At 38.1% G+C, this 10,965-nt stretch overlaps 1 protein-coding gene across 1 annotated transcript in view; it reads left to right on the forward strand.

Annotated features, from left to right (window-relative positions):
• The window catches only part of LOC148031965 (zinc finger (C2H2 type) family protein), a 42,417-nt gene extending 41,992 nt beyond the window's left edge, over positions 1 to 425 (forward strand). Inside the window, exon 4 of the mRNA XM_087682561.1 lies at positions 18 to 425. Coding sequence (XP_087538687.1) covers positions 18 to 138 — 121 coding nt within the window. The 3' untranslated portion in view covers positions 139 to 425. The remainder of the gene's footprint in view (positions 1 to 17) is intronic.
• Positions 426 to 10,965: the final 10,540 nt, after the last annotated feature.

Raw genomic sequence — 10,965 nt, forward strand, 5'->3', positions numbered from 1 at the left:
TGTCCTCTCTTTTGCAGAATAAAGTCATTGCAAGGAGAAGCTCCTCATTCACAACTGGATGCTGATTTAGCTGCAGGAATGGGCAGGCCAGACAATGGGCCAAGTTTAAGATCAACTGATGCAGTCATGGGTGTTTGAAGATATAGGGTGGCATTGTTGTCTGCAACTTCCAGGGCAAGGAGCTCATGTTTAGTAAGCATGGTTGGAGCACTTTCAGATCTTGATGCGAGTTTGATATGCCAGGGTGGGGCTAGCATTTGTGAACTACCCAGTTCATTTAGTGGTGAAGGTGCATTTAAAAGTTCTGGTTTCATGTCTGCACCTATATGACTTGCAACGGAAGTGTACTATATGGAAAAATCAGCTTTTCCATCTGCTTTGCTAATAGGAAAGTGTTGTGATCATTTACTGGTCTATTTTCTTTTTGCATGGGAATGTTCATTATATGTAGCATGAATGCCTGTGGATCTTACATGTTTTGAAACCAAGTTTCTAGCCAAACTTATTTTCTACCTAAACCTTACTGTCTTTCGTGCTAAGCAATACAAGATGAACGAGCAACCTTAGGTTCTCTGTACTAATACACTAGTCAAATACAAGATGAAGGTGAAAGCTTTACAAATTTCAGACCGACTTAAAATACAGTCCTTACCCTAATCGAGATCAATGTGTGGAAGGGCAAGCACATGCTATTATAACAGAAGCTTTAGGTTGGAACAAATATTTTTACCTCATTTGGATGCGTGATACTCTGATCATGTTGTCGTTGCTTTGACCATTTTAGAACAAATCCTCGATACTTGCATATAGGTTAAATCGTATTTACTAAATGCACTTTCTAGCTTAAAGGCCTTAGCTTTTGGCTTGTCATCCTTCAGGTTTTTGGTCAAAAGTGAAATATTTGTGAGCAGTTATGTTTATCTAGTTTATGGGTCTTCGCATGTATGGAATTTAGTGTGCTGGTAATACTTTTTTGTGCACGTCATATATGAACATGTGCATGATGGCATTGCCTCAAGGTCTCATCTTGCTTATCTCTTTATTTATTCTTTACCTAGATTACTGAACTCTTGCTCATTGGTTTTAGTTCATTCAAATTTGTTAAGAGGGCAATAGTTTGTACTACAAAGGCAACAAATAGAGACCTCCTAAGTGAGGGTATAGTTGTTAGAATTGCACAATGTCCCACTCAAGATGATCTTAGGTCATCTTCATGTGACCTCCAACATTACCTTGAGTTGATTGACATCTCTTACCTGCCTTGAACTAACTTCTCATACTCACTACGAATTGCATTAACCTTTACCATGAGTTACTTGCCGGAGTTGTGTTGAGAAGATCCTTTTCCTTGAAAGACTCTTACGTCAAGTAGGCAAGGCACACTTTCACCTCAAGCACTTGCTTAAAAGCCCAACGAAAAGCAACTCTAAAAAGCAAAAAGACGATCTTTTCCCTCTTGGGCATGTGCTTCCAACTTGTTACAGAAATCAAGACTAGTGGGAGAGAAGGTAGTAGCCCTATACAAAAGAAGAGTCCACCAAAGTCAATACCTCAATTAAAGAAAATACCATAAAAGGGATCTAAGAAACAGGTGGAACTTGAGCCAAGTACTAGTGTTGATTTTGAGGAGTTTAAGGATGAGTCAACTATTGAAGGAGAGGAATTTATAATGTCAGGTTGGAAGCTTGAATCAGGTATCTTACCTTCATAACAAAATACGCTTAGAAGTTATGTAAAAGAACATAAGCTTGTCAGAGATAAGTTTATCTCCCTTTCAGAAAATTTGTTTTATTATAATAAGACACCCCAAATACACACTTTCTAGGATTTAACATTGTACAATATTCAAAGTAGTTAGATAAGATTATCGATTGTCTATCACACATTGTGGTAGCTCCTTAATAACCTATAGATACCCTAAGTTCCTCGAGGGAGATATTGGCAACTCTCTCTTATTAATTGTCCTCTACCACAATCTAGGAGCATTGCATAAACCAAAAGCCATGCAATGGTACGCAAAAGTGTCAAAGAATGTTGATTTAAGCTTATCTTCTTTAGCTATTGCTATAATAACCCGCACAATAGTCTATAAAAGAATATATCTCTTGCCTTGCCAATTGATACAAAATTTGATCTCAATAAAGAGCGAAAGATAGTAGTCCTTGATTGTCTATTCGTTTATCTCCTTGAAATACATACACAACTGGATTTGATTGCTCTTCTTTCTATTCACAATTGGTGAGCACCATTTAGTTTGTTAAATGAGGAAGATCAGCTTTGCCTTTCTTAGACGAACTCCTCAAAAAGATACTCTCTTAGCTCAAAAGACATTCTTTTGACCTTTTGTCTTATAGGTTTGTTGCCTTCTTTTGACAAGATAGTATACACAACAACAATAGGGGGAATCCCCTTCAATTCATCATAGCTCCATGCAAATATATTCTTAAACTCTAATAGGAATTCCATATAAACTTTGCGCTCATCATAAGCTACTATAGTGTTGAGTTTAATTAGGCGGGATTATTAGGAGTCCCAAGACCAAACTCTACCACATCAATATCACAGATTTAAGCTTTTGCCTCTGTTAGCTTATTCAAATACACTTTATAAACTTCCTCCATAGTGGAACTCTTATCAGAGTCACTAGAGCTTGAGCTTTCCATTGTGGAGGTTCCTCAAGTGCCCCCTTTTTGTAGTGGGAGATAATGCCCTTTTATTCAATGGGCACTCAAGGTAAGTATCCAAAATCATTCTTTTAACCCATACCCAAAAATTAATAGACTGGCTAGCATGTCTACCAAAGAATCAGAGTGAAAAAGCCAAGGCTATTCAAACAACAATTGATAGCTTGGCCTCCCAACGAATCAAATAATACAAAAGTCAAGAATGCACTTGATGTGAGCTACTATCACATGCACTTGAGATACCATTCCTTTTGATTATCTCAGATTGTCATCACCCATTTTTAGAGTAGTTGTGATATCCCTTTGAATAGGTTGACCTATCCTTTATAGTAGATCCATACTTGATTGACCCCAATAGGCTTTACAACATACCTTGTTCATAGATTGCTACCTTACCAAGGAGAGTAGAAGTAAATCTTAGAGATAGACATGATGGAAGAAGGCCTATCCATGATCAAGTAGCTAGAGAGCATTACAAGTAGCTGGAGAGCGTCAGTCATCGACCCTCTAATCATGGAATTGGTCAAACTCCTCCCTATGGGTTTGATAGTAACCAAAATGATAGCCCTAATTCATGGAATAAAGAGTAATGGAGACAACAATTGTATGGATATCCCAATACAAATTCACAAGCACTTTATAATGATTGGGAATACAAAGAGAAAATTAGCATTACAAACTTCAAGGAAATAACTCTTTGTCTACAAGATGGGAGGAGTGGATTAATAAGCTCAAAATGTACTTTATACTCTACCCTAGGAGCGATGAGGCAAAGGTATACCCGGACTTGGTGGAGGTATATGCAAAAGATTAGGGGAGTGTTTAGTACATGGAAAAATTCAAGAGAGTAATGCTTGATATATTTATGTCTCCCATGAAAAAAGAGACAAAGAAGGTGGTATGATTTGAAGTAAAGAAAGATATCCACGTAGGAGTATTCTAACATGTTTCTCAATCTCTTCATGTATGTAAAAGAAATTACAGATTTAGTAAAGCTAAATAAACACATTTATGGGTTTGATTTGCATCTAGAGGTTGGTGCCATGTAGCCCAAGTATATGAAGCAATTCAGCTTGCTAAAAGATATAATAAAAAATATAAAAGAGAAGTCTTCTTATTTTTAGCATTAAACTATGGGAAACTTACCTTCAAATTAGTCTTCAAGGTTGGGAGAACAATTGAACTAGCAAAGGGAGCCATTTAGATAAGAAGAAAGGTTCCAAAACTCTTAAAAAATAATTCTAACATTTTTTACACATTATGTGCAAGATATGGAATTAATTTTAGGCCTAATATTGAAATGAAATCATATTTTAAAAGGGTAGATTTTGGTGGAAAATCTATAGCACGTATCTCATGATAAACTAAAAGAGATGTATACCAAAGGCTTGTGCGTCAATTGTGGGGAGAAATGGACCTCTGACCATAAGGAAAAATGCAAATCAAAGAATGCAAAATTAGTATGATCATTGAAGATGGATTAGATGAAGAAGCAAATGAGTGTGAGCTCTTTCAAATGTCATCTATGCCTATCTTAGAGGACGCACATGAAGATGAGGAAGTTGCAAATGAGGAGTTTTATGATTCTTTGAATGGGTCTCCTTTTGACTTAGGTGGTTCTTTTATGTAATGCACTATCTCTCATGATGCATGGATATGTAATAGAGGTAAAAATACTCATCGACTCAAAGGGCTTGTGAATGGTAGAGATGCCTATATTCTTGTGGATATGGGTAGCACACATAGTTTTGTGAGACAAAATATTTGGATGGGCTGAAGATACTATCTAAGGATATGGAGGTAGCATTAAGGGTACAAGTTTCTAATGGAGGTGTTGAAGCTAGTCACGAAGTGTACCCATATAGCCTATCGAGTTATCATCATCATGTACCATTCAAGCTAATCTTGTAGCCTTAGAAATGGAACCCATTGACATATTCCTTGGTTGTGATTGGCTAAATACAGTTTGAAGGTTCACCATGGATTTGAATTCAATACAAATGAAAATTTCATGGGGTGGACAATGGGTAATTTTACATGGAGTGGGTTATAGACAAATGGAGCTCATTCTTATGAAGAAGTTAAATAGATAGAACAGTGCTAAGCTGTGTGTATGTGCTCTTCTTCTTTCCAAAGAGAACAAAGATTAGTCCATGCCCACTTCAAAGAAAAAGAACTCAGTATTGACCAAGCTATTAGAAGAATACAAATACTTGTTTCAGTCCCCATCTTCATTGCTACCCAAAAGAGAGATTGATCATCTTGACTTGGTCCCTAATACCAAGCCCATCAATAAGCCACCTTATAGATTATCTAAGTTTGAGCAAGAGGAGGTGGAGCAACAAGTTAAGAAGTTGTTGTAGATGTGGTTGATCCAACCAAGTCAATCACTTTTTGCCTCTCTAGTGCTACTAGTGAAGAAGAAGGATGGGACATTCTGTATATGAATTGATTATAGGGAGTAAAACAAGTCCACAATTAAAAACAGGTATCCCATTCTTCATATCAATGATCTCTTGGATGAAATTAAGGATGCAAGGGTTTTCACCAAGATAGGTCTACGTTCGAGATAGCATCAAATCCACATGAAAGAGGGGGATGAATACAAGACTGCATTTAGAACTAAAAGGGGATTGTATCAATTCTTGGTGATGCATTTTGGACTATCAAATACTCTAGCTACTTTCTAAGCACTTATGAATAAAATTTTATAGCCATTTCAATTCAAAATAGTCACGATTTTCTTTGACGACATTCTTATATATACTAATCCAAGGAAGAGCATTCAAGGCATGTATGGGAGGTTCTTGACAAATAAAAAAATCACAAACTCTTTGCAAAGGAATCCAAGTGTTTTTTAATGGAAGATAAGGTGGAATATTTGGACCACATAGTTGGTGAGAGTGGGATTAGAGTGGATCCAAAGAAGGTGGAATGTGTTAAGAATTGGCCTACCCCTGCTAATTATGCATCTTTGAGAGGTTTCATTAAAAATTATGCACATGTTGGAGCTTCATTGATTATCAATTGAAGAAAGAGGCTTTCTTTTAGGATTCTATAGTGAATAAAAGCTTCAATGAGATGAAATCACTTCTAATTTCAACAACAATTTCGATATCTAGATATTTCTAAGGAATCCACTATATGTGCAAACACTAGTAAAGAGGTATCGTGACTGTTTTTTATCAAAATCATGGAGTCATTACTTATAAAAGCAAAAAATTGGATGACAAATAGCATCAACTCCATGCATATGAGCAAGAGATACTCGCAATTCCTCCATGCAATCAAAAAGTGGCATCACTATATTTATGGCAGTCATTTCAAGGTCAAGAGTCATCATCATGTGCAAAAATTTGATTCTTTTCTCAACTTGCTTTATCGCCCAAGTAATAAAGGTGGTTGTCTATACTTTAAGGCAATGATTTTAACATCTCTTACATGGCGGGGTAAAGATAATATTGTGACAAATGTTTTGTTAAGAATGTTGGCATGCTCACTTTCTTTGATCTATATCCTATAAAAAGATTGAATCCATGACATATAAGAAGAGTATTTGCTTGATGAGAATGTAACCACTATGATGAGAAAATTTCAAAAAGGAAGAGGTGAAGAGTATCCTAACTTTTTATGGCATAATGGGTTGTTACGGTACAAACGATGGATCTATTTGATGCTCCAAACACCCTTCAAGCATTGCATCTTGCAAGACACACATTCATCACCTTTGGTGGTTCACCATGGGCTATTCAAGATGTTTGACACTATCTATAAGAGCTTTTAATGAAAGGGTATTTGGTGGGATATTAAAGATTATGTCATACAATATTTACCTATCAACAAAATAAAGATTCCATGCTTCTACATGGCGGATTGCTTCAGCCATTACCTATTTCTCAAGGGAAGGGGACTGATATAAGTATGGAATTTATCACGAGATTACTTGCAAAGAAGCATGGATGGAATATCATTTATATGGTTATTGATTGGTTAATAAAATGAGCCTATTTCATCCCAACTAAGGTTCAATTTTCTACCAAACAAGTGGTTTATCAGTTTATAAAGAGTGTGTTCAAGCTTCGTGGGACGTGGTTGTAGTGATCTTAGCATCAAATCTGATCGTTGTAGTCCTCTTCCTTGAATTCTTCAATAGCTCCATGATTCAAGGCGTTCGCTTAAGTAAGCTCCATCTCCATGCTCCAAGCTCCAAGCTCCATAGCCATGTGCATGAGAAAAGAGAAGAGAAGAAGGAGAAGAAGAAAAGAGAGGAATAAGAGATTCTTTATGGTCCCTCACTCTCACATACTCATACTTTCCCTCTCTCATGCACAAAGAGGAAGCAAGAGCAAGAATAAGAAGAAAGCTAGTTTGCACACACACCCAAGAATGAGCTTATCCTTTTACTTTTTGGCTTTCATACATGCCCTTCTCCCCTTGGTCACCCAACCCATTTCCATGATTGGCCATCCTGCCTTGGTCCTCTTTTTCACTCTTTTTTCTATTCTTTCCTATTCTCATGGCTCCTTTACATGAGCCTTTTCATTTACAACTTGCACAGGAGGGACCCTAGCACTCTTTTACAAAGGGATAAAATGCGATTTATCTCTTGTGCGCTTTGTTTTTATTTAAAAAAAATCCACACTTCTTGGTTCTATTTTTCCATCATATTGTCATCTTATGCTCCTTCTTAAGCCTTCTTTGTGCCTTATGTCATTTTTCCAAGGGTTATCTTTACCCCCCTCCTAGCCAAGTGCCAATCCCATGGCACTGGATGGTATGGATTGGAGAGGTTGGTCTTTTGGGAATGGTACTTGGGGCTTTTGGAAAATCGATCATGTAGGATAAGCTGTGATATATGGGTGGAGATTGCTGGTGCTGAAGATATATTGACTAATCAAAGAGGGCATTTGGAGTTGTTGGTTAGTTGCATAGCTACTGAATGTACCTATAAAGGAAGAATATGTACACTACCTAGGGGGTGTGTCTGCCTTACTATGTAGTACATTGTGCAAGTGGTGGTAGAAATGCGAGATGAGTCATAGGCAAGCTTGAGGTGTTGTCCCATACTTGAGGACCCAGTTTATGGAAGGGGCAGGTGCTGTGCATGACTCAGGGAGCATGTCTATCACAATGTCTTGCCCTTGATGTGCCCTAAGTGCATGAAGTGGGGAGGGGTTAGGGATTTAATTGTCCCTAGATGTAATGTTCGCGGCACTCATACATTGCAGAGAGATGAGAAAATTTGTTTTTCCTTTCTCTCTCTCTCTCTCTCTTTGCTTCTTTCTTTCTTTCTTTTTTTTCTTTGAATAAATTACAAGGGATGATACTAAGTTGCATCTTGTTCTCTTGCAGGGATAGAACTGGGTGGATGTTTAAGTGACCTACTTAGAAAGGACCGACTTAGCATGTAGCCTTTTAAGTTAACTCTTGCGTTCAGAGGTGTAGTGGAAAAAAATGGGTGATTATACCTTGTGAATCGACTATCACTCATGTCCTCTAATAGGTTCATACAAAAGGCTAGCAATAGGGTAGCTTTCATCATGAGTCTAGTCATAGCATAACTATCTATGCTTGTATTTATATAAAAAAAGAGGGGCAACAGTCACTCTTTCTCCGCAATGGGCCTTTTCTTAAGAAGGATTCTTAGGAGACGTAGATAGTTACAAGTGGTGATAAACACTGGATCTGGACATGAAGAAAACTCCTTAAGGAAGTGTGCAATAGATGTGCAAAGATCCTTTTTAGTGAAGGTCATGCACTCTTCAAGGGTCATGGCATTAACATTGTAAATTCAAGGAAAATCGTACCTTCAATGCACTTCTGGATTAAAATCTACTCCGTATGTCCTTGGGTAGGGCATGTAGGTCGGATTATCCCTTTCATATGGCAATGTGTTGCAAAAGGCCATCCGTGCATCCATATTGGCATCCCATATATTACTTATTCACTTTGGCTATGATTCCTAGCCCTTAGCTGTTTTAGGCTCATCCATCACTTTATCCTCCCAGTACCTGGCAAGTTCCCTTTGTTACAACATTGGTTGCCTTGCCCTTTCCTCTAGCCACCTTTTGTCCGGCCGCATTGAAAGATTGATCACCTCCTCCACCACCCTTGGTGACAATACTCGATGAAGTGATCAGGGGTAGGAGAAGGTGAATTCAAATGGATTACAATGGCTTTCATACTACTCCCATAGGGACAATTCTCATGCCTAGTTGACTAGCAAAGCATTCTTCACATTGAGAGATTGGGGCTTCAGACACACTGGTTGAGGCCTGGCAGGACTAAGATTTCTCTGCAAGAAAACTCTGCCAATTCCCTCCTTTTGCGCCTCAATTCCACAGTTTACTCTGGGGCAGTGGAGTCTTCATAATGTATTTCTACTTGTATTTCTGTTTGTTGGGGTGGGCTTGGCACATTAGGTTGCTCTTACTTATCATTCTCTTGCTCAAAATCACGCCCTTCCCTTTTTGATTCAGCCTTCACTGCTGCCGCCACCACCACTGGGAAATCTCTGCTTGTGGCTCTTAGAGTTGATGGCAATACCTTAGTTGGTGCATGGATTGTTGTTTAGACATAGGAGTTTAGATTTAGTTTGTTGAGTGTTTTGGCTGCAATGCTCTCAAGTAGTGGTATCCTTATTCTGTTCGTGAGTGCATTGTACCTTTGGCTTGAGAAGAAAGCATGTGCCATCTTTGCTTGCAATTTGACAGTGGACTCAAGGATGTTTGCTAGGTTGATTCCATCATTCATGTACACTTGTTGCTTATTCACCCCCAACATGCTGTACACGTCTCTCCTTGGCCTCTTTTCTGGCTTGTCCACTAACCCTAGAGCTTTCTCAACCAACTATGGGCTAAGCATAACTTCCACACTCTTGGTCACATCCCCTTGTTTGACCATCATTGTACCATTGTTCTTCTTGGCATCAAAGGATATGAGAAATTATATCCACCTATTGTGATCTATTTGTTGTCCGACCTTCTTGAGGTACTTGGCTAGATTGCATTGCTCGACAATTTGCCTGGCTGTGTCCTCAGTTGCCACAAGTTCTTCTAGGTTGTGTATGCTTCAGTATCATAAGTGGTCGAAAACTTACATCTTCGTGGTTAAGTGATACTTGTTTCGTTCTTCCTCAAAAAATAGGAGCCTTGCCATTTGGGTTTCTATTATAACACAATAGCTCATAATGAGTTCTCTTTGAAGGACAATTTTTTCTTAAAAAGTAAAGTAGTTAGAAGGAAACATCATCAAATAGTGAAATATACAAGCCGAGGAATGAAACTATTTCATATCAACCAATCCATAGATTCCATGCACGGACTTCATGAAGGATTTTTCAGTAAATGAAAATTCAATTCATCCTTCTTTTTGGAGTTCAATCATATTTTGATTCATATTTACCTTTCACCTTACTCCCTCCCCTCTTAGAACAATGAGAATTCTTTCTAGGATTGGAGAATGAAGGGGTAAGGGTGTTTGGTATGCTCTTGGTGTGCTCTAGTGTTTGAAGAGCCAATTGTAGAAGTTTGGGTTATACTCTAATGTAGCTTGGTGGTATAGGTCAAGACACCAGTGAAGAGATCACTTGAGTTCATTCTGCTAGTAACATGAAGTTATTTTTCTATTAGGATCCTATCTAAGTATGGATTCAACATGTCATTGACTTTTCATGGTCAGTTTTGTGTCATGGCTTGGGGCCACATAAGTGGGGTCATATTCGAAAGTCTTGATGGTGCATCTTTGCTCTGCATTGGACATGATTTGACAACCCTCTTGTTCCCATTGGATTCGAAGAGTGTACCATTTCCATAGGAAATTGGATTCGGATTCAGCTAGCTTTTGCAGCTCATCAAGTTTATCAAGTAATATTGGAACTTTGCCTTTCTTGAAGGAGGTGATTAATTGTTGGTTGAAGGCTTGTTCGGAGTTTTTAGTGGCAATCAAATCTTCTACAATCATGGGATTTTTTTTGTGAATATGAATTTAAAGTCCTCCTAAGAACAAGACAAAGAGCGTACACCATTTACTATTCATTCATTAAGCATGCCTAGGTCCAAGCGTTCATAGCTTCTAGCAAACAACGTGAAAGTTGAGTCCAATTATCTGATATAGGTCACTAAGTTATCTCTTGTGTTCATAGCCATATGAGATGCTAGTTTGAGAATGGATTGATATTGCTAAGATGATTTCAGGCCTATGGGTGGTTGGGGTTTGACTCTTAACTAGACGGCTTAGCTATAGTTGTCCAGATGGTCATTGGAGTGTTGGTTATCAATCA

The sequence above is a fragment of the Lygodium microphyllum genome, chromosome 8 (assembly GCF_053477565.2).
Source record: "Lygodium microphyllum isolate KBCC chromosome 8, Lygodium_microphyllum_v1.1.10, whole genome shotgun sequence".
NCBI classification, from domain to species: Eukaryota; Viridiplantae; Streptophyta; class Polypodiopsida; order Schizaeales; family Lygodiaceae; genus Lygodium; species Lygodium microphyllum.